The 24,953-nt window shown below is 37.7% G+C and overlaps 1 protein-coding gene across 1 annotated transcript; it reads left to right on the forward strand.

Annotated features, from left to right (window-relative positions):
- Window positions 1–412: 412 nt before the first annotated feature.
- On the forward strand, window positions 413–24,953 carry LOC121204997 (uncharacterized). Its single transcript, XM_041075925.1, has 6 exons — window positions 413–503; window positions 22,914–23,105; window positions 23,229–23,286; window positions 23,532–23,907; window positions 24,148–24,240; window positions 24,582–24,953. The coding sequence occupies exons 1-6, from the start codon at window positions 413–415 to the stop codon at window positions 24,951–24,953; spliced, it is 1,182 nt and encodes a 393-aa protein (XP_040931859.1).

Raw genomic sequence — 24,953 nt, forward strand, 5'->3', positions numbered from 1 at the left:
CCCTCTCAACCTTCGACGCCGGCGAAGAAGACGAGGATTTGGTGGCTCGTTCGCAAAGTAAGTCTTCTATCTTCTCTTTATTATACTAAAACGCATGCAGAGCAAAAAAGAAAACAAAATAGACCTGAGAAAAATAATGTACAAGACTTTTGAAATCTTTTTTTCTTTTTGATTGCTCTTTTTTTTTATGTTTCAATCTATGTGTGTATAAAAATACAATGTTTTTTTTTATTCCCGAAATTCCCCTATTTTCAATCAGTTCCCTCTCCCCAAAATACCATCGATCCCCCCGTACAATTTTTGATTCGGGTTTTTATAACCCATTTTCATCTAATTTCCTATTGTTTCTGTTTTGTCTCTTTGCATGGGATGGGCACGATGGAGGTGACAGAGGCATGGGGTGCAGACGGTGATGGGCATGCGTGGAGGCTGGCGCGGAGCAGAGGCGTGCGAGGTTGAGTGGTTGCGCACATGGGGCAACAGCGCAAGTGGGCAAGCGGGGGGTTTGCTGGTATGGGCCCGGGCAGATTTTGGGCTTTACAGCTGCCCCTCTTTGCTCGTTGTCGTGTAACGAAAACTGAGCAAAGACCAAGGAAGACCAAATTTGCCCGGGCTTGCCGAGCCTTGGCTTCTTTTGGTGCTTTTCTTCTTCAAGTAGCCTCGTTCCAGTCTGCTACGTCTTGTTGCTTCGATCCACTCTACTGCAACTTCAGATACGCCTTGTAGCTTCAATCTACTCTGCTACGACTCCATGGGGATGAGATTTGTGTTTTTAGTCTGCTCCACTACTACTTAGGGAGATAAGACTTGATGCGATCTGCTCCACTATTGCTTAGGGAAATAAGATCTGTGGTTTTGTCTGCTCCACTACTGCTTAGGGAGATAAGACTTAATGCGATCTACTCCACTACTGCTTAGGGAGATAAGATTGTAATCTTCGATCTATTCCACTGTTTCCCAGGGAAGTAGAACTACCAGCTTCAATGTACTCCACTGTAATCAGGGAGGTAAAATCCGCCGTCTTCAACCTACTCCACTATTGCTTAGGGAGATAAGATCTGTAATCTTCAATCTATTCCACTGCCAAATACAGGGAGATAGAGTTATCGGCTTCAATGTATTCCACTATAGTCAGGGAGGTAAAATCTGACATCTTTGACCTGCTTCGTTGCCAAATACAGGAAGGCAAGATCTGCAATCTTCAATCTATTCCACTGCCCAATACAGGGAGATAGAGTTATCGGCTTCAACGTACTCCACTGTAGTTAGGGAGGTAAAGTTTGCCGTCTTCGACCTGCAATCTATTCTTCTGCTAAATACAGGGAGATAGAGTCTGTTTTTTCAATCCACTTCCTACCAGTATAGGAAGACCGGAACTGTTATCTTTGATCTACTTCACGCCAATACATGAAGACAAGATCTGCTTTCTTCGGTCTACTCCCTACCAATATAGGAAGACAAGACCTAGTATCTTTGCTCTACTTCACGCTAATACGTGAAGACAAGATCTGATTTCTTCGATCTACTTCGCCACCAATATGGAAAGATAAGATCTGCTTTCCTCGATCTACTTCCCCACCATATGGGAAGACAAGATCTGCATCTTCGATCCACTTCCCACCAATATAGGAAGATAGGATCTGCTACCTTCGATCTTCTTCACGCCAATACATGAAGACAAGATCTGCTTTCTGCGATCTACTTCGCCACCAATATGGGAAGACAAGATCTGCATCTTGGATCTACTTCCTATCAATATAGGAAGATAGGACCTACTATCTTCGATCTACTTCATGCCAATACATGAAGACAAGATCTGCTTTCTGTGATCTACTTCGCCACCAATATGGGAAGACAAGATCTGCATCTTCGATCCACTTCCTACCAATATAGGAAGATAGGATCTGCTACCTTCGATCTTCTTCATGCCAATACATAAAGACAAGATCTGCTTTCTGCGATCTACTTCGCCACCAATATGGGAAGACAAGATCTGCATCTTCGATCCACTTCCTACCAATATAGGAAGATAGGATCTGCTACATTCGATCTTCTTCACGCCAATACATGAAAACAAGATCTACTTTCTGCGATCTACTTCGCCACCAGTATGGGAAGACAAGATCTGCGTCGTCGATCCACTTCCTACCAATATAGGAAGATAGGATCTGCTACCTTCGATCTTCTTCACGCCAATACATGAAGACAAGATCTCCTTTCTGCGATCTACTACGCCACCAGTATGGGAAGACAAGATCTGCGTCGTCGATCCACTTCCTACCAATATAGGAAGATAGGACCTGCTATCTTCGATCTACTTCATGCCAATACATGAAGACAAGATCTGCTTTCTGCGATCTACTTCGCCACCAATATGGGAAGACAAGATCTGCATCTTCGATCCACTTCCTACCAATATAGGAAGATAGGATCTGCTACCTTCGATCTTCTTCATGCCAATACATGAAGACAAGATCTGTTTTCTGCGATCTACTTCGCCACCAATATGGGAAGACAAGATCTGCATCTTCGATCCACTTCCTACCAATATAGGAAGATAGGATCTGCTACCTTCGATCTTCTTCACGCCAATACATGAAGACAAGATCTGCTTTCTGCGATCTACTTCGCCACTAGTATGGGAAGACAAGATCTGCGTCGTCGATCCACTTCCTACCAATATAGGAAGATAGGACATGCTATCTTCGATCTACTTCACGCTAATACATGAAGACAAGATCTGCTTTCTGCGATCTACTTCGCCACCAGTATGGGAAGACAAGATCTGCGTCGTCGATCCACTTCCTACCAATATAGGAAGATAGGACCTGCTATCTTCGATCTACTTCACGCCAATACATGAAGACAAGATCTGTTTTCTGCGATCTACTTCGCCACCAATATGGGAAGACCAGATCTGCGTCGTCGATCCACTTCCTACCAATATAGGAAGATAGAACCTGCTATCTTCGATCTACTTCACGCCAATACATGAAGACAAGATCTATTTTCTGCGATCTGCTTCGCCACCAATATGGGAAGACCAGATCTGCGTCGTCGATCCACTTCCTACCAATATAGGAAGATAGGACCTGCTATCTTTGATTTACTTCACGCCAATACATGAAGACAAGATCTACTTTCCGCTATCTCAATCCATCCCACTGTAACTTCAGGGGTATAGGATTTGTTTCTTTGATCTGTCCTCTGGGGATCATGACCTGCAAAATCTATTTCATGGACCTATTTATGCCTAGTGTTTAGGATGACATGATCAGAATGAATCAAATGCTCCTAACTAGATGTGTATGTATTATATTTGTAGAATATCATGAGAATGATCTATTTTAATGCTTAGGTTGTCATTCCTCATTGTTCATCAAGGTTCTATCACTGATGCCTTCTTGTTCAGCCAGTACCTTTGACAGAAAACCCAAAGAAATAGTTGCAATTTAGACTATTCTTCCTCCAATGCTTCTAACCCTTAAGTTTGGTCAATTCTAAACAATAGTCCTGTTTCAGGTCCTCGTACTATTTAGAAGCTTTTAGAGTAATATGTAGAACTCCTTCTACTTGAATATTACCAGTCCAGTAATCATTATTTTAATGAAAAATGCTTGAAAAAGATTATCAAGATGGACAAGATAAAATTTTGCTGAGAGCAAAACTCGAAATGAATAAATCAATCAAGATAGCAAATTTTGCTGAGATATGATGAAAAAGATTATCACAATGAATACGATGGAACTTTATTGAGAGCAGAGCTCTAAATGAACAAATAGCAAATTTTGCTAAGATGTAAATAAGATAAAAACAGGTGCCCCAGATATCGCAGCATGAGCTTCTCTGCACAAACTCTGTGTTTAGAAATCCTAAAAGACTTTGTTGATGCCCCAAGATGTAGCGTCTCTCCTTCTTGTTAATTCGGAGAAGACAAAACTACTCTATGCCTCATCTTTGATCAAAAATTTGAATTGCCCATTCCTGGGTTTTCAATTCAAAGCCCCTTTGGTCTCAAGGTGCCCTTTGCGGGTTTTCGCCTTGGCCTCTCCCTTTTTTTTTTTAGGCAAAGTACCTCTTCACTGAATCCGAAGTCACAGGATTGGGCAAGCTTTTGCCATCCATCCAGTTAAAATTAATGCCCCTCCTGAAAATGCCTTTTTTACTACATAAGGTCCCTCCCAGTTTGGCATCCACTTTCCTCTGAAGTCTTTTTGTATGGGAAGGATCTTCTTCAGTACCAAGTCCCCTTCATGGAAGTTTCTAGGACGAACTTTCTTATTGTAAGCTTGCATCATTCGTTTCTGGTACATTTGACCATGACGGATAGCTCTTAACCTCTTTTCTTCAATCAAGTTCAGCTGATCATATCGGGATTGGACCCATTCTGCTTCGTCTAACTTTAGTTCTGAAAAAACTCGGAGAGAGGGAATTTCAACCTCAATTGGTATCACTGCCTCCATTCCATAAACCAAAGAGAATGGTGTTGCCCCGGTAGAAGTCCTGACGGACGTTCGATAAGCATAGAGGGCGAATGGCAACTTCTCGTGCCAATCTCTATAGGTCTCAGTCATTTTCCCCACAATCTTTTTGATATTTTTATTGGCTGCCTCCACCGCACCATTCATCTTTGGACGATATGGCGATGAGTTGTGGTGCTTGATATTGAATTGACTACAAACCTCTGCTATCGTGCTATTATTCAAATTTAATGCGTTGTCAGATATAATCCTTTCGGGCATTCCATACCGACATATGATTTCCTTCTTTAAAAACTTGCTGACAGCTGCCTTTGTGACGTTGGCGTAAGAAGTAGCCTCTACCCACTTAGTAAAGTAGTCAATCACTACAAAAATGAAATGATGTCCGTTTGAAGCCTTTGGCGATATCGGCCCAATGACGTCCATGCCCCATATGGAGAAAGGCCATGGGGAAGTCATGACGTGAAGAGGTGATGGAGGCACATGAATTTTGTCTCCGTAAATCTGGCATTTATGGCACTTCTTAGCATATTTGATGCAGTCTCCTTCCATGGTAGACCAATAATATCCAAATCTCATCATCTGTCTGGCCATTGTGAAACCGTTAGCGTGTGTTCCACAAATACCATCATGGACTTCTTCCAAGATCTGCTTGGCCTCCACAGCGTCCACACATCTTAACAGCACCTGATCTTTTCCTCTTTTGTACAAGATCTCTCCATCTAAGACGTAATTACTGGCCAGCCTCCTCAACATTCTCTTGTCATTCTCAGTTGCTTGGTTTGGGTATTCACGATTTTTCACGTATCGCAATATATCCTGATACCAAGGGTTGTCGTCCTTTTCTTCTTCTTCGTCAATGTTACAACAGTGGGCTGGAGCACCATAAATGCTCTTTTGGATAGGCTTCACATCCTCTGGTCTATTTACTTTGATCATGGAAGCCAATGTAGCTAAAGCGTCGGCCATCTGATTCTCGTCTCGTGGGAGATAACAAAAAGTGATGTCGTCAAACTCCTCAATCAATTCTAGGACTATCCTTCGGTACTAATCAACTTAGGGTCTCTTGTTTCCCATTCGCCTTTGAGCTGATAAATTACCAATGCCGAATCCCCATATACCTCAAGTACCTTGATTTTGCGTTCCATAGCCGCGCGGATTCCCATGATACATGCTTCATATTCCGCCATGTTATTTGTGCAATCAAAATCTAGTTTACTGGTGAAAGGATAATGATCACCGTTTGGAGATACCAAGACTGCCCCAATCCCGTTGCCCATGGCATTTGAGGCTCCGTCAAAATTTAATTTCCATGTATTGCCTTCTTGTGTGCTTGCTTCAGTAGTTGCCACATACATCAGATCCTCATTTGGGAAATCAAAGTTCAAAGGCTCATAATCGTCCAGGGCTCTACTTGCTAGAAAATCTGCTATCGCGCTCCCTTTTACAGCCTTTTGATTCACATAGGTTATGTCAAATTCAGATAGTAGAATTTGCCATCGGGCCATCCTTCCGTTTAGAGCAGTTGACTCCATCATGTATTTCAGAGGGTCTAACTTTGAGATTAACCAAGTCGTATGGTACAACATGTATTGTCTCAATCTCCGAGTAGTCCAAACCAATGCGCAACATAAATTTTCAATTGGCGAATAACTCGTTTCGCATTCAGTGAACTTCTTACTGAGATAATAGATCGCTCTTTCTTTCCGTCCTGACTCATCATGTTGGCCGAGCACACACCCCATGGAATTCTCAAATACTGCCAAGTATAGTATCAGTGGCTTGTCAGGGCAATGTGGCATCAGTACTGGGGCGTTGGACAAGTAATTTTTAACTCTTTCGAAAGTTTTCTGGCACTCTTTATCCCTTGGTATCAGGATATATTGCGATACGTGAAAAATCGTGAATACCCAAACCAAGCAACTGAGAATGACAAGAGAATGTTGAGGAGGCTGGCCAGTGATTACGTCTTAGATGGAGAGATCTTGTACAAAAGAGGAAAAGATCAGGTGCTGTTAAGATGTGTGGACGCTATGGAGGCCAAGCAGATCTTGGAAGAAGTCCATGATGGTATTTGTGGAACACACGCTAACGGTTTCACAATGGCCAGATAGATGATGAGATTTGGATATTATTGGTCTACCATGGAAGGAGACTGCATCAAATATGCTAAGAAGTGCCATAAATGCCAGATTTACGGAGACAAAATTCATGTGCCTCCATCACCTCTTTACGTCATGACTTCCCCATGGCCTTTCTCCATGTGGGGCATGGACGTCATTGGGCCGATATCGCCAAAGGCTTCAAACGGACATCGTTTCATTTTTGTAGTGATTGACTACTTTACTAAGTGGGTAGAGGCTACTTCTTACGCCAACGTCACAAAGGCAGCTGTCAGCAAGTTTTTAAAGAAGGAAATCATATGTCGGTATGGAATGCCCGAAAGGATTATATCTGACAACGCATTAAATTTGAATAATAGCACGATAGCAGAGGTTTGTAGTCAATTCAATATCAAGCACCACAACTCATCGCCATATCGTCCAAAGATGAATGGTGCGGTGGAGGCAGCCAATAAAAATATCAAAAAGATTGTGGGGAAAATGACTGAGACCTATAGAGATTGGCACGAGAAGTTGCCATTCGCCCTCTATGCTTATCGAACGTCCGTCAGGACTTCTACCGGGGCAACACCATTCTCTTTGGTTTATGGAATGGAGGCAGTGATACCAATTGAGGTTGAAATTCCCTCTCTCCGAGTTTTTTCAGAACTAAAGTTAGACGAAGCAGAATGGGTCCAATCCCGATATGATCAGCTGAACTTGATTGAAGAAAAGAGGTTAAGAGCTATCCGTCATGGTCAAATGTACCAGAAACGAATGATGCGAGCTTACAATAAGAAAGTTCGTCCTAGAAACTTCCATGAAGGGGACTTGGTACTGAAGAAGATCCTTCCCATACAAAAAGACTTCAGAGGAAAGTGGATGCCAAACTGGGAGGGACCTTATGTAGTAAAAAAGGCATTTTCAGGAGGGGCATTAATTTTAACTGGGATGGATGGCAAAAGCTTGCCCAATCCTGTGAATTCGGATTCAGTGAAGAGGTACTTTGCCTAAAAAAAAAAAAAAGGAGAGGCCAAGGCGAAAACCCGCAAAGGGCACCTTGAGACCAAAGGGGCTTTGAATTGAAAACCCAGGAATGGGCAATTCAAATTTTTGATCAAAGATGAGGCATAGAGTAGTTTTGTCTTTTTCGAATTAACAAGAAGGAGAGACGCTACATCTTGGGGCATCAACAAAGTCTTTTAGGATTTCTAAACACAGAGTTTGTGCAGAGAAGCTCATGCTGCAATATCTGGGGCACCTGTTTTTATCTTATTTACATCTTAGCAAAATTTGCTATTTGTTCATTTAGAGCTCTGCTCTCAATAAAGTTCCATCTTATTCATTGTGATAATCTTTTTCATCATATCTCAGCAAAATTTGCTATCTTGATTGATTTATTCATTTCGAGTTTTGCTCTCAGCAAAATTTTATCTTGTCCATCTTGATAATCTTTTTCAAGCATTTTTCATTAAAATAATGATTACTGGACTGGTAATATTCAAGCAGAAGGAGTTCTACATATTACTCTGAAAGCTTCTAAATAGTACGAGGACCTGAAACAGGACTATTGTTTAGAATTGACCAAACTTAAGGGTTAGAAGCATTGGAGGAAGAATAGTCTAAATTGCAACTATTTCTTTGGGTTTTCTGTCAAAGGTACTGGCTGAACAAGAAGGCATCAGTGATAGAACCTTGATGAACAATGAGGAATGACAACCTAAGCATTAAAATGGATCATTCTCATGATATTCTACAAATATAATACATACACATCTAGTTAGGAGCATTTGATTCATTCTGATCATGTCATCCTAAACACTAGGCATAAATAGGTCCATGAAATAGATTTTGCAGGTCATGATCCCAGAGGACAGATCAAAGAAACAAATCCTATACCCCTGAAGTTACAGTGGGATGGATTGAGATCGCGGAAAGCAGATCTTGTCTTCATGTATTGGCGTGAAGTAGATCAAAGATAGCAGGTCCTATCTTCCTATATTGGTAGGAAGTGGATCGACGACGCAGATCTGGTCTTCCCATATTGGTGGCGAAGTAGATCGCAGAAAACAGATCTTGTCTTCATGTATTGGCGTGAAGTAGATTGAAGATAGCAGGTCCTATCTTCCTATATTGGTAGGAAGTGGATCGACGACGCAGATCTGGTTTTCCCATATTGGTGGCGAAGTAGATCGCAGAAAACAGATCTTGTCTTCATGTATTGGCGTGAAGTAGATCGAAGATAGCAGGTCCTATCTTCCTATATTGGTAGGAAGTGGATCGACGACGCAGATCTTGTCTTCCCATACTGGTGGCGAAGTAGATCGCAGAAAGTAGATCTTGTCTTCATGTATTGGCGTGAAGTAGATCGAAGATAGCAGGTCCTATCTTCCTATATTGGTAGGAAGTGGATCGACGATGCAGATCTTGTCTTCCCATACTGGTGGCGAAGTAGATCGCAGAAAGCAGATCTTGTCTTCATGTATTGGCGTGAAGAAGATCGAAGGTAGCAGATCCTATCTTCCTATATTGGTAGGAAGTGGATCGAAGATGCAGATCTTGTCTTCCCATATTGGTGGCGAAGTAGATCGTAGAAAGCAGATCTTGTCTTCATGTTTGGCATGAAGAATATCGAAGGTAGCAGATCCTATCTTCCTATATTGGTAGGAAGTGGATCGAAGATGCAGATCTTGTCTTCCCATATTGGTGGCGAAGTAGATCGCAGAAAGCAGATCTTGTCTTCATGTATTGGCATGAAGTAGATCGAAGATAGCAGGTCCTATCTTCCTATATTGGTAGGAAGTGGATCGACGACGCAGATCTTGTCTTCCCATACTGGTGGCGAAGTAGATCGCAGAAAGCAGATCTTGTCTTCATGTATTGGCGTGAAGTAGATCGAAGATAGCAGGTCCTATCTTCCTATATTGGTAGGACGTGGATCGACGACGCAGATCTTGTCTTCCCATATTGGTGGCGAAGTAGGTCGCAGAAAGCAGATCTTGTCTTCATGTATTGGCGTGAAGAAGATCGAAGGTAGCAGATCCTATCTTCCTATATTGGTAGGAAGTGGATCGAAGATGCAGATCTTGTCTTCCCATATTGGTGGCGAAGTAGATCGCAGAAAGCAGATCTTGTCTTCATGTATTGGCATGAATAAGATCGAAGGTAGCAGATCCTATTTTCCTATATTGGTAGGAAGTGGATCGAAGATGCAGATCTTGTCTTCCCATATTGGTGGCGAAGTAGATCGCAGAAAGCAGATCTTGTCTTCATGTATTGGCATGAAGTAGATCGAAGATAGCAGGTCCTATCTTCCTATATTGATAGGAAGTAGATCCAAGATGCAGATCTTGTCTTCCCATATTGGTGGCGAAGTAGATCGCAGAAAGCAGATCTTGTCTTCATGTATTGGCGTGAAGAAGATCGAAGGTAGCAGATCCTATCTTCCTATATTGGTGGGAAGTGGATCGAAGATGCAGATCTTGTCTTCCCATATTGGTGGCGAAGTAGATCGAGGAAAGCAGATCTTATCTTTCCATATTGGTGGCGAAGTAGATCGAAGAAATCAGATCTTGTCTTCACGTATTAGCGTGAAGTAGAGCAAAGATACTAGGTCTTGTCTTCCTATATTGGTAGGGAGTAGACCGAAGAAAGCAGATCTTGTCTTCATGTATTGGCGTGAAGTAGATCAAAGATAACAGTTCCGGTCTTCCTATACTGGTAGGAAGTGGATTGAAAAAACAGACTCTATCTCCCTGTATTTAGCAGTAGAATAGATTGCAGGTCGAAGACGGCAGACTTTACCTCCCTAACTACAGTGGAGTACGTTGAAGCCGATAACTCTATCTCCCTGTATTGGGCAGTGGAATAGATTGAAGATTGCAGATCTTGCCTTCCTGTATTTGGCAACGAAGCAGGTCAAAGATGTCAGATTTTACCTCCCTGACTACAGTGGAATACATTGAAGCCGATAACTCTATCTCCCTGTATTTGGCAGTGGAATAGATTGAAGATTACAGATCTTATCTCCCTAAGCAATAGTGGAGTAGGTTGAAGACGGCGGATTTTACCTCCCTGATTACAGTGGAGTACATTGAAGCTGGTAGTTCTACTTCCCTGGGAAACAGTGGAATAGATCGAAGATTACAATCTTATCTCCCTAAGCAGTAGTGGAGTAGATCGCATTAAGTCTTATCTCCCTAAGCAGTAGTGGAGCAGACAAAACCACAGATCTTATTTCCCTAAGCAATAGTGGAGCAGATCGCATCAAGTCTTATCTCCCTAAGTAGTAGTGGAGCAGACTAAAAACACAAATCTCATCCCCATGGAGTCGTAGCAGAGTAGATTGAAGCTACAAGGCGTATCTGAAGTTGCAGTAGAGTGGATCGAAGCAACAAGACGTAGCAGACTGGAACGAGGCTACTTGAAGAAGAAAAGCACCAAAAGAAGCCAAGGCTCGGCAAGCCCGGGCAAATTTGGTCTTCCTTGGTCTTTGCTCAGTTTTCGTTACACGACAACGAGCAAAGAGGGGCAGCTGTAAAGCCCAAAATCTGCCCGGGCCCATACCAGCAAACCCCCCACTTGCCCACTTGCGCCGTTGCCCCATGTGCGCAACCACTCAACCTCGCACGCCTCTGCTCGCGCCAGCCTCCACGCATGCCCATCACTGTCTGCACCCCATGCCTCTGTCACCTCCATCGTGCCCATCCCATGCAAAGAGACAAAACAGAAACAATAAGAAATTAGATGAAAATGGGTTATAAAAACCCGAATCAAAAATTGTACGGGGGATCGATGGTATTTTGGGGAGAGGGAACTGATTGAAAATAGGAGAATTTCGGGAATAAAAAAAAACATTGTATTTTTATACACACATAGATTGAAACATAAAAAAAAAGAGCAATCAAAAAGAAAAAAAGATTTCAAAAGTCTTGTACATTATTTTTCTCAGGTCTATTTTGTTTTCTTTTTGCTCTGCATGCGTTTTAGTATAATAAAGAGAAGATAGAAGACTTACTTTGCGAACGAGCCACCAAATCCTCGTCTTCTTCGCCGGCGTCGAAGGTTGAGAGGGGTTTTGAGGCCGAAATTGATGAGCCTTGAGGCTGGGCTTTAAATGAAGGCATAAGGGGAACGCTTTGGTAGACCACCATCCATCGTTCATGGTGGACTGATGGTGGTTGAACGGTAGACCAAACGGGGGCAAACATTTTGGGTTTCCCCTTTTTCTTTCCTTTTTTTGTTTTTTTGCTGCAATGTTTAATTGATTTTAGGATTAAAGATTTTTTTAGTTAAAAGGTGGCTGCATTTGAAAAAGGGGTTTTAAATTATTTGTAAAAAGGAAGGCCCGCATTTCAACTTGTTTAACAGGCCTGATCTGCGCCTTTTAAGTTGAAAATAGGGGAATTTCACATTGAGTCCTCCCCCTTTGTGCAAGCACTCAACCATGCCTTATTTATTTCACTTCCTTTTTTAATTTGGCTTCAAAATTTACGCATGTTGGCAATTCGGTCCGCGTCTAAGCACTACATTATGGGACCTGGATTATTTCCAGTTTTAGTCCTTGTGCATTTGCGCACATTACACAGTGATCCCCCATGTTGGTTTCTTTATTTTCAGATTACCCCTTTTATTTTAAATTTATTTTAATTAGGCTTATTATCTATTCAATACTTATTTCCAAAAGGATTCATTCAATTTATTTATTTATTATTATTTTTATTTATTTATTATTATTTTTCTCTTTTTGCCGAAATTGCTTTATTGGTTTTGCCTGGTTGAAAAATCATTATTTTGGAATTTTCATGTTATATTATCCTAACATTTTGTATAATATTCCATTTAAGTACTTTTATATATATCTATATATATACACGTATATTTTAAAATCTAGATTATTTGTGTTTTCTACTACGCGGATTATTATTATTATTATTATTATTATGTATTTCTTATATTTTACCTTTTATTATTATGCACCTCCTATTTTGATTTTGATTTTATTTTGAGCCACTTTGTTCGTTTTGTTGTTGCAATTTGATTATTAATATTGTCATCATTACTATCATAGTATTTTTATTATTATTCCTTTTTAATACTCTACCTAGATTATTATCCAACATTACTTTTAACTATTTGTTTGCTATTTTTATTTCTAAATGTAATATTACACGTACACCTATTTATCCTTAAATTTTGTATTACTTCAAGTTGTTTGATTTATTTATTTATATAATTTCAATTTTTTTGTTCATTATTACATATATTTCTTAAATATGATTGTCTATAATCTCATGTTTTCACCAAATCTTACTATCGTCATTGTTATATTATTTTAACCCTTCTTTGTTATTTATTTATTTCTTTTTGATGTTTGCATATTCATTTTTTATACATATTCCACTTTCTTTCATTATTATTCTTATGTATATCATGGTTTAATTAATATTAGATTTAGTTGCAAATTGCCCCGGCATACTCGTTGTTTTATTATTATAGATAAGTCGTTATGTTGTTTATTCGTGTTATCATTCTATTAATATTCCAATCACATCATGAGCCATGTTAAAGGTTCATTTTTTACACTGAAACTCAAATGATATGCATGGTTTTAAACATTGCATACATATTTATTTGAATATACAAAAATAAAATAAGGCAATATTCTGTTCTTGGAAATTCGAGAAAATCGTGTCCTAATTTACTGGGTTTCGATTTTTCTCGTTTAACCTAAATAACGGCATATTCTTTTAAATCATAATACGAGTGTTAAATAAAATGCTTACTCTCTGAGATTTGAGGTGTTGTGTCCTAACTCACCGGATATGACATCTTATTACCTCGAGATAAGATTTTTTGCAAATAAGGCGATATTTCGTGTTTGGAAAATCAAGAAAATGTGCCCTAACGTGCTGGGTTTCGATTTCTCGTTCGACTAAATAGCCAAATATCCTCTTAAAGCTTCAAAGTATGGCTTCAATAAGCTATAAGGTGATCTTGGTTTCGATGGTATAGAGTATCGTGTCCTAACGTGCTGGATGTGATATTCCTTCGGAACAAGAGAATCTTATATTTCAATTCACGTTATCAGAGTTTCTTTTAAGGATCGTATTTTTTTTAAAACTCTTCAAATTTTCAATTTTCGACACTAAGACAATGATTAATCAACTAGGTACCAATTTTGGGCGTATCGAGGGTGCTAATCCTTCCTCGTGCGTAACCAACTCCCGAACCCATTTTTCTAAATTTCGTAGACAAAAACCGTTGTTTTAATAAAATCTAAATCGTTTATTAAAAACAACCATTTTACGAGGTGACTCGATCACACCTCATGAAAAAAGATTGGTGGCGACTCCCATTTTTCGTTTTATTTTCAAAATCCAAGTCGACCCCATTTTCATCAAAAAATGGTGTCAACAAGATTCATACCAAGACTGAATATTCATTAACAACCAAAGCATATATTCAACAATTTAACAATGTGTTTAACCTCCATGGCCGAATAGATCCTTTCTATTCCATTTAACTACCATAATTTAAAGTATTTAAATCAAGTTCATGAGTTTCTAATTTCATTACTTCAACCATTCAAAGCCTGTCTAATTTCTCAAATAGATTTCTAATACAAGAATTAAGCCAACCTACTAACCTTAACACCCACTACTTATGTACAAAAATTTATCCACCCTAGCCTATAGTTCATTCGGCCATTCTTCACTCAACCAAACAAAATTTCATAGCAAACTCCTATGACCGAGCACACACATATACTTACATCCCAATACTCATAATATTCAAAATTCACATTTTAATAAATTATCTTAAACAATGCCGAATCCTTAAGTGATTAAACATCAAATTTTACTCAATTTAAAACATATAAACAACATTTATTCATGACATCAAGCATCTTTATTTCGGCTATTACTAGTATAAGCATTAACCATTCATGTTTTTAGAAAGACCAATTTCTTTCCTCAACACATTCATCATCAAAATTCAAATAAAACAATCAAAATTCCTTCCTTTATAACCATAACCGAATGCTCCATTCACCCATCATTATTGAAAATTTTAGCATGGGCTAAGCAAGAACCATGATAATTTACCTAAAACAAGTAAACATTTCACAAATTTAACACAATATACTAACGTCCCTAAGGATTCAAGTGACCGAAATTCCTCCCCTCCTTTCTTTCTTCTATTCGGCCAAGTTGAACAAAGAGAGAACTTTGTTTTCATCACCAAATTTCCTTATTTTTTTTAAAGTATAAAACCATTTAACTAAAATTAATACATATTTTAATATGAGTCCATCATCTTGGCCGGCCACTACTAGCAAAAGGGGTTATTTGACATGCAAGTCCAAACATTCTTATAACATGCATTAATAAGTTACTTCAACATTTGCCTAACATATTTCTAAATTTTCTCACATAAGTCATATTTAATAATTTCGCATACAAATGATAAAATTAAAGTATGAAACTTCCACACATTCATATTCACATATAATAAGCATCGAATATAACTGTTAATTATTTTTATGACTCGGTTTCGCGGTCCCGAAACCACTTTCCGACTAGGGTTAGATTAGGGGTGTCACAATTAAACTTTATAAACAACTAAGGCCAACATACCCAAATCAAGCCAATATATATAAGGCATTATGCATATCACTTAGGCCAACTTAAATGACCAAATACATACCAACATTTTCAAACAAAAGTAAGCCAATTCTCGTTGCTTAAATCATAATTCAAAACATATCATCAACTCACTAGCCTATACATGCCATATACTATATTTACAAGCATCCAAAAATACCAACAAGTAGTCGATAGTATGATGATGGTTCCCGATGATCCCCGATGTCCGAGCTAGCTTTGATACTCTATAAAACAAAGACAAATAACACACAATAAGCTTTATAGCTTAGTAAGTTCGTACTAAATATTTATGCAACAGTTCATAATATACAAGTTATCAATTGATAAACACTTAGTAAGTCTCATATCATCATTCGATTCTAATTCATGACCATTTATCATATATATACAAATCCATCAAGCTTCATACACATAGTATCAACTACCACATAGGTATCGTATGTACCTGTACTTTTTGTATTTATTTATTTCATTTTCACCTCATTGTTCAATATGTTAAACCATTTGGAAATCTTTCCATACTCAAAGAACTTGCACATTTAGTGCATAAATGATTAGCTGAAGCTATAACGATATCGCACACTTAGTGCCATTACATTAAACTGAAACTATCTCATTATCGCACACGTAGTGCCACATATAGCCGAAGCTATTCCAATTCGCACAATAAGTGCTTTATATAGCCGAAGCTATCTCAAAATAGCACACTAAGTGCCAAACATAGTCGATTTGTCATCGTACACAATTGTAGTTGCATATATACAATTTATGCAATATTAAAGCATTTAAAATATAATTGTAACAATGTTTATCACGTACGAACTTACCTCGGATACTAAAATGACGAACTGAATCGTTTAGTTGATAACTTTAGTTTTCCCCCGATCTAGATCTGAATTCCTCCTTTCTTGATCTAGATGTATTCAAAATTAACTTATTCAATCACATTTTTATTCAATTTAATCCAAAAACACATATTTGGGTATTTTTTCACTTTAGCCCCTAAAGTTTAACATTTATTCAATTTAGTCCCTATTTCATAAATACACAAAATTCAATGATTTCAATTACACCCAATCTAGCTAAATTTCTATAGGCTCCATTACAACCAATATTTATCAATATTTCACACATTTAACCTCACATTTTCATCTTTTCATAAATTAGTCCCGTTTATGAAATTTCACTAAAAATCACTTTAGAAAACATGATAATCTATCAACAAATACTCATTTTCCATCATCAAACATTCAAGATATCAAGCATTCATCAATGGAACTTTAAAAAATCATCAACCAAATAAAAATTAAAGCCTGGGCTAGCTAGTACTCAAAGCAACGATCACAAAAACGTAAAAATCATCAAAAATCGAGTGAAAACACTTACCAAATTAAAGCTTGAAGTTGCCAAATGCTTTAACCCTAAAAATGGTTCTCCTATCTTCAATTTTCAGCATTTAGAGACAAAGATGAACAAATTCGATTTTGTTTTTGTTTCAATTAACTTTTATTACCTAATTACAATTTTAATCTTAAGGATTAACATATAAAATCTCATAATGGATGTCCAAGAATGTCCATAAACATTATCCAAGTTATAATTCATAATAAGGACCTTTAATTGAATGTCTCATGACAGTTAAACACCTTTAGTAAATAGAATGCAACTTTTGCATTTTACGCTATTAAGTCATTTTTCTCAAATTGAGCTATTAAATGATAAAATTAGCTCTCAAAATTTTCATACATATATATTCAAATGCTATGATAAAAAAAAATAATATTAAAATAATTTTACGATCTCAAATTTCTGGTCCCAAAACCACTATTCTGATTTAGCTAAAACCGAGCTGTTACATGTGGTTTGTAATTTAGCCATTGGAATGGCTAGAAATGGTTGTTTTTGATGCACTTGTAATGTCCTACTATGGTAGTTATATACATGTTTAAAGGTTGTTCAAATTATGCCTATCATATGAAAAATACCAAGATAAGATTATAAACATGTATGCATGTAATGATATGCCTTGCTGAAACATGGAATTTGCTTAATTTGAATGTTTGAAATGGTTGGTATTTGGGTGTGATTTTAAGTGTAGGTCTTAGGTGTGATTTTGGGTGAGAAATAAAGCGAGAAATGACTTCATTTTGTCCACACGGGCAGACACACGGGCGTGTTTCTAGAGCGCGTGTGACACACGGCCTGGTACATGGGCGTGTGGTTAGGCTGTGTGTCCCCTGCACCTAAATTTTGAGAAACAAAATACTCAGAATTGAGCACACGAGCAGAGACACGGGCGTGTGTCTCAACTGTGTGTGCTACACGACCTAGAACACAGGCGTGTGTCTTGGTCATGTGAAACCTGCACCTAATTTTGAAGAAAATTAATTAACCACACGGTCTAGCACACGGGCGTGTGGTATGACCGTGTGCACAAGTCAGAGAGTTACATGAGGCAAACATGGCCTGCAACACGGGCGTGTCCTAGGGTCACATGGGTGTGTCCTAGGGTCACACGGGTGTGTCCCTTGGACCACACAGGCATGTCAACCCTGCACCTTGGAAAAATTTTGTAATTTCAAGAAAAATTCTTAGAGCTCTTGATTAAGTCCTGACTTGATTCTAGTGCTCGTATTGGGCCTCGAGGGTCCATTTAAGGGACGTTTTTAATAATCTTAGGAAATGAAAAGTGATTGACATGATTTATCTGCAAATGTTCTGAACGTTTTGGTAATACTCCGAACCCTGTTCTGGCGTCGAATACGAGTTAGGGGTGTTACAAACTGAATAACAAATTCAACCTCTCTTATTGGTGGTAACCCCGGTAATTCTTCTAGAAATACATCTAGATATTCATAGACTACAGGTACTGATTTAATCATCGATTCAGACACTTTTGTATCTAAAACAATAGCAAGATATGCCTCGCACCCTTTTCTCACATATCTCTGAGCTAACATAGACGAAATCACAACAGACAATTCACTCAATTCATCTGATTCAATTCGAACGATTTCGCTATTCTGACATTTCAATTCAATAATCTTTCGTCTACAATTCACAACAGCATCATGCAGAGTCAACCAATCCATACCTAGAATTATATCGAATTCATCAAATGGTAATAGCATCAAATCAGCCAGAAAATAGTAACCCCGAGTCATTAAAGGATAGTTTTTGCTAACTTTATTAACTAGAACATATTTGCCTAAGGGGTTCGATACTTTAATCTCAAACTCAGTAGACTCAACAGGTAAACTCTTACTAGACACTAGATTCTTACAAATATATGAATGAGTCGATCCAGGATCAATCAAAGCAATTACATTGGTGTCGTAAAGAGAAAATGTACTGGTAATAACATCTGTTGATGACGCGTCTTTGCGAGCGCGAATAGCGTAAGCTCTAGAAGGTGCTCTGGCCTCAAATCCCATAGTCGAATCTTTTCTCGCACCTCTACTACTGGTCAAATTTCTAGCATTTCTAGGTGGCCTCCCTCTAGTGGCTGTGTTACTCGGTCTTGCATGCTGAATCTTATCTTTTTCAGCTAATTCTGGGCAATCCCAAATAAAATAATCTCATGAGCTACATTTGTAACAAACTCTATTATTATTTTTCACCCAACATTCCCCAAAATGCCTTCTTCCATACTGTTGACACTCGGGTTTATTGTTGCTCACACAGCCAATGCTCGAGACTGAAGTAACTTGAGCTTTAGGACTTATGTATTGATTTCTATGATCTTTATTCTGATATCCCACTGAAGCATCGGATTGACTATACGAATCTCGTGATCGTTTTGATGAAGACTGATATGGCTTATTCTTTGGTCTTTTTCTCGAGTCTCTAGCCTCTGAATCTGCTTTTCTCTTTTCTTTGCTAAGCTCATTAGCTTTACAAGCTCTATCAACTAGAACAACAAATTCTTTCAATTCTTGGATTCCAACTAGAAGTTTAATATCCTTGTTCAACCCGTGAACAAACTATTTACACATAATTTCTTTGGTAGAAACATACTCCCGAGCATACTTGCTCAACCGTACGAATTCTCTTTCGTATTCAGTCACAATCATACGGCCCTGTTTCAGTTCTAAAAATTCTTTGTGCTTTTGATCGAGGAATCTCTGATTAATGTATTCCTTTCTAAACTCAACTTGAAAGAAATCCCAAGTAACTCTTTCTCTTGGCACCACGGATGTCAAAGTATTCCCCTATTGATACGCAGTGTCCCTCAGAATTGATACGTCACATTTTAAACACTTAGCTTGTACACAACAAGTCGAATAGTGTTTTCAAGCCAAAATTTTTAGCTCTTTCGGGATCATCATCAATAGTAGCTCTGAATTCTTTAGCCCTATATTTCCAGATCTTATCAGTTGGTGGCTTACTTAATCGTAGAAGTTCCACACCTTGAGAAGTTACGGGAATAGGTTGAGGATTAGGTGGGGGTAGAGGTTGTTGAACAGCCGAATTTGTCCGGACATATTGTATGAACCACTGGTTGAGGATTAGGTTGGGGGTGGAGGTTGTTGAACAGTCGGATTTGTCTAGACATATTTAACCACACGTTCATCATTTGGAAGAAGGCTTCCTTAGCCTTCTCTCCGTGACAACTTGATACATTTCTAGATTCAGTAGGCTCTGCCCTTTGAGTAGGAGCTGGCACATTACTCTCAACATCATCAGTTACAGCTCAATTCGGATCCATTTGCTATACGAAAACACAATTTAAATTGTCAGGAGTCATCACACTATCACAATTTATATATGGCATGTATAGCTAGAATTTCACACACGCTACGTTAGTTCTAGAATAGACTAAACCGTAGCTATGATACCAATAAATGTAACACCCTTCACCCATATTCAACGTCAAAATAGGGTTACGGGGTATTACCGAACATAATAAATAATTTCACATACATTTTACACACTTTAATCAATTTCATTCAAATGTCAATCAACAACATTTGAATTGTCCCTAATACGAGCCTACAAGGCCCAAAATATGCATTCAGGGTGGTTCGAGACTAAACCGATAACCTTGGAACAATTTAAAACACTGAAAATTTTTTTCTCAAAACAGGGGACAGACGCCCGTGTGGCCCGGTCGTGTGGAAATTTGAAATGGAAGCACATGGCCATGTCCCAGCCATGTCCAACCCTGTGTAACTCTTTGACTTGGGTCACATGGCCAAGACACACGCCTGTGTGCCCTAAAAATGGCCATACATGCTTGTGTGCCAGGTCGTGTGCTAGACTGTGCCAAACCTGTACGGTATACTGACTTATGCCACACGACCAAGTCACATGCCCATGTGTGAGGCCATGCGGAGTATACTGACTTGATTTCTAATTCAAAACCAAGGGACACACTGCCATGTAATTTGACCGTGCATCGTACACGACTGAGACACACGCCCGTGTCTTTGACTGTGTGGACAAAAATAGGCTATTTACCAAGCCATTTTGCCACCCAAACTTATGCTCACCTACATCAAACTCAAAGGCACCAAATCATAGCATTAATAAGCATTCTTCTAAACTCATCCAAACATAAATCATACCATTTTATTACCAACCACAACAAGGCACACATAATCTACATTATGCCAAACAATTTCATACCAATACCCAAAATCTCAAATCATCAATATGGATACATTCAAACATGCATTATTTCACCTAATATCACAACATATCATTCCTTAAACATGGACTATTTCATACTCCAAATACTAATTCAAAAACTACCCTTCACAATTAGCATTTATAGGACAATTACCGAACTCAAAACAAAAGTTATTTGCACACTTATATACATCATCAAAATCACTAATATAAGCCAACTCGCATGGCTATATATACAATCCAAAACATAAACATTTACAAGCGAATTCAAATGGCCAAAATCATTATTAACTTATAACCAAAATGACCATAATCCTATACATGCCATTAACCAAAACACAAGCTTAAAAGTACCAAATTGGTAGTTGGATAGTGTGATGGAGTCTTCGACAATCCCCAAATCCAAGTTAGCTTTAAATTTGTTATAAAACATAGAGAAATCAATAAAGTAAGCTTTATAGCTTAGTAAGTTCATATAACATTTATATCAACTCATCATATAAACTCAAATTAAGCCAAAAATATAACATAACATATCTCATAATAAATCATCAACCTACCACATTTGCATCAACCAAATTAGATGTAATTTCAATAATTTTCATCATTTCAGTGTATTACTCGGTTCTTGTACATACCTGTACCTTCCTGTATTTAACTCATATTCACTCACATCTTTGACATATCCGTTAAACCAATTGGAATATTTTTGGATACTTGAAAAACTCATATACTTAGTTCCAAATAAATAGCTGAAGCTATATCAATCTCGCACACCAAGTGCCAATATATATATGTATAGCCGAAGCTATCTCAATCTCGCACACTAAGTGCAAATATATATATATATAGCTGAAGCTATCTTGATTTCGCACATTAAGTGCACATAATTAGCTGAATTTTTGTCGAACACGATTGTAGTCTCGTATATAAAAATTATGCAATATCAGAGCATTTAAAGCATAACTATAATGATGCTTATTACATACGAACTTACCTCGGATGTGAAAACGACAACACGAGTCAACTAATCCGAGACTTTGTTCTTTCCTCAATCTAACTCTGAGTTTCACTTGTCTTGATCTATATGATATAAAATTTTGTTTATTTAATAACCCCTCTATTCAATTTAGTCCAAAACACATTTTAAGGCACTATTACACATTTTCCCCATTTGTTTCACCACTTTTACAGTTTAGTCCTTGTTTCATAAAAATACAATTTCATGCAATTCAACCACAACCCAAGCTAGCTAAAACTGAATTAGGTCCCTAGCAGCCCATATTTCTCATTTATTTCACATTTTAACCACAAAGTTTCCAAATTTCACAATTTAATCCCTAATTTGCATTTTCACTAAAAATCACTTAACAAAACTTGTATAACTATCATCAAACATTCAAAATCTATCATTAAAAATCAAAATACTCATGTATTCATCAATGGTAATATCTAAAATCTTTAACAATTTTGAAAAATAGTCCTTGGGCTAGCTAGACCTAGTTGCAACCATATCAAAAACATAGAAATCATTAAAAACAGGATAAAATACATACCAATTTAGCCAAATAAAGTAGCCAAAATTTTGAAAGCTTTAAAATGGCTTTTATACACCCTAATTTCGGATAGAAAAAGAAGATAAGGAAGAAAATAGCTTTTGGTTTTTATTAAATTATCATTTATTAACTAATTTACCTATTTTATCGTAGTTAAAAACCATCAAAATACATGATAATATGTCCATATATGTCGACCCACCTTAATAATGGTCTAATTACAACATAAGGACCTCCACTTTAATATTTCGCAACTATTTAATAGCTTTAACTATTAGCACATTACTTTTGCATTTTACGCAATTTAGTCCTCTTTATCAAATTGACCCATCAAACAATGAAATTTCTTAACGAAATTTTTGGACAAATATATTATCATGATATAGACATTAAAATAGTAAAATAATTATTTCAACTTTAGATTTGTGGTTCGGAAACCACTATTCTGATTTGACTAAAAATGGGCTGTTACAGAGTTCTCAATTGAAGTATATCCTGGTACAGCTCCAATGTCAATACCTCTGTGTCGTATGTCACCTAAAGAGTTAAAAGAATTGAAAGTACAATTGAAGGACTTATTGGACTGTGGTTTTATTCGTCCTAGTACTTTATCTTGGGGAGCTCCTGTGCTATTTGTCAAAAAGGAAGACGGTTCAATGCAATTGTGTATTGATTATCGACAATTGAATAAGGTGATGATCTAGAATCTATACCTATTACCTCATATTAACGATCTATTTGATCAGTTGAAAGGAGATTTTATCTTTTCAAAGATTGATTTGAGGTCAGGTTATTATCAGTTGATGGTGAAAGAAAATGATGTACTGAAGATATCAATGTGTACAAGGTATGGTCATTATAAATTTTTAGTAATGCCTTTTGGATTGACTAATACCCGGGCAGCTTTTGTGGATCTTATGAATCGTATCTTTCAACCGTACCTGGATAATTTTGTGGTGGTTTTCATTAATGATATTCTGGTCTATTCAAAATCTAAGTTTGAACATGAGCAACATCTCAAAATTGTTTTGCAAATATTACGAGAGAAACGGCTGTATGGAAAGCTTAACAAATGTGAATTCTGGTTATCAGAGGTTGTATTCTTGGGGAATGTTGTTTCGGTAGATGGATTAGAGTTGATCCAAAAATTATTGAAGCAATTTTCCAGTGGAAAGCATTGAGAAATGTATCAGAGGTACGTAGTTTTCTTGGATTGGCTGGTTATTATCGGAGATTTGTAAATGGATTTTCAAAGATAACTTTGCCGATGACAAAGTTGTTGCAAAAGAATGTTCCATTTGTCTGGGATGATCAGTGCCTGGGAAGTTTTGAAAAATTGAAGCAGATGTTAAATGAAGCACCAGTTTTAACTTTTCCGGAGTCGGGAAAGGATTTTATTATTTATAGTGATGCTTTTTTGAATGGTCTTGGGTGTGTTTTGGTGCAATATGGAAAAGTGATTGCTTGTGTATCTCAAAAATTGAAACCACATGAGCGTAATTATCCTATGCATGATTTGTAATTAGCTACTGTGATTTTTTCTTTAAAAATATGGAGACACTACTTGTACGGTAAGAAATGCTATATTTATACCGATCATAAAAGTCTCAAGTATCTTTTTTCTAAAAAGGAGTTAAATTTGAGACAACGTCTGTGGATAGAAATTTTAAAAGACTATGATTGTGTTATTGATTATCACCCGGGAAAGACAAATGTTGTAGCCAATGGATTGAGTGGAAAAGCAGCAATGGAATTACGAGCAATGTTTGCACAGCTCAGTATTAGTGATGATGGAAGTCTGGTGGTTGAATTAAGAATTAAATCAGTGATGTTTTATTAAATTAATCAGCACAGTTAGAAGATGACAAGTTAGTAAAGAAGAAAGAAATGATTCAGAATGGCATGATAGAGAATTTCAACATTAATGAGCATGGTTGTTTGAGATTTCATAATCAGATTTGTGTTCCAGATGTTTCTAAACTAAAAGAATTGATACTCTGATAAGCTTGTGATATTCCTTTTGCTATGCATCCTGGAGGAACAAAAATGTATCAGGATCTATGAGAATCATATTGGTGGCCGAAAATGAAAAGAGATATAATTGAGTATGTGGCTAAATGCTTGACTTGTCAACGAGTAAAGGTAGAGCATCAGGTTCATACTGGACTACTTCAATCTATTAATATTCCTGAATGGAAATGGGACTGTATCACGATGCATTTTGTAACGGGGTTACCATTGTCAGCAAGTAAGAAAAATGCAATTTGGGTGTTTGTTGATCGGCTTACAAAATCAGCTCATTTTATAGCAGTTAGAACTGTTTGGTCACTCCAGAAACTTGCCGAAGTTTACATTCGGGAAATTGTGAAATTGCATAGTATTCCTATATCGATAATCTCTGATCGGGACCGACAATTTATATCGAGATTTTGGAGGCAGTTGCATGAATTACTTGGTGCTCGACCCAAATTTAGTATAGCTTTCCATCCGCAGACTGATGGGCAATCTGAGTGA

This window comes from Gossypium hirsutum, chromosome A08 (assembly GCF_007990345.1).
Source record: "Gossypium hirsutum isolate 1008001.06 chromosome A08, Gossypium_hirsutum_v2.1, whole genome shotgun sequence".
Taxonomy (NCBI): Eukaryota; Viridiplantae; Streptophyta; class Magnoliopsida; order Malvales; family Malvaceae; genus Gossypium; species Gossypium hirsutum.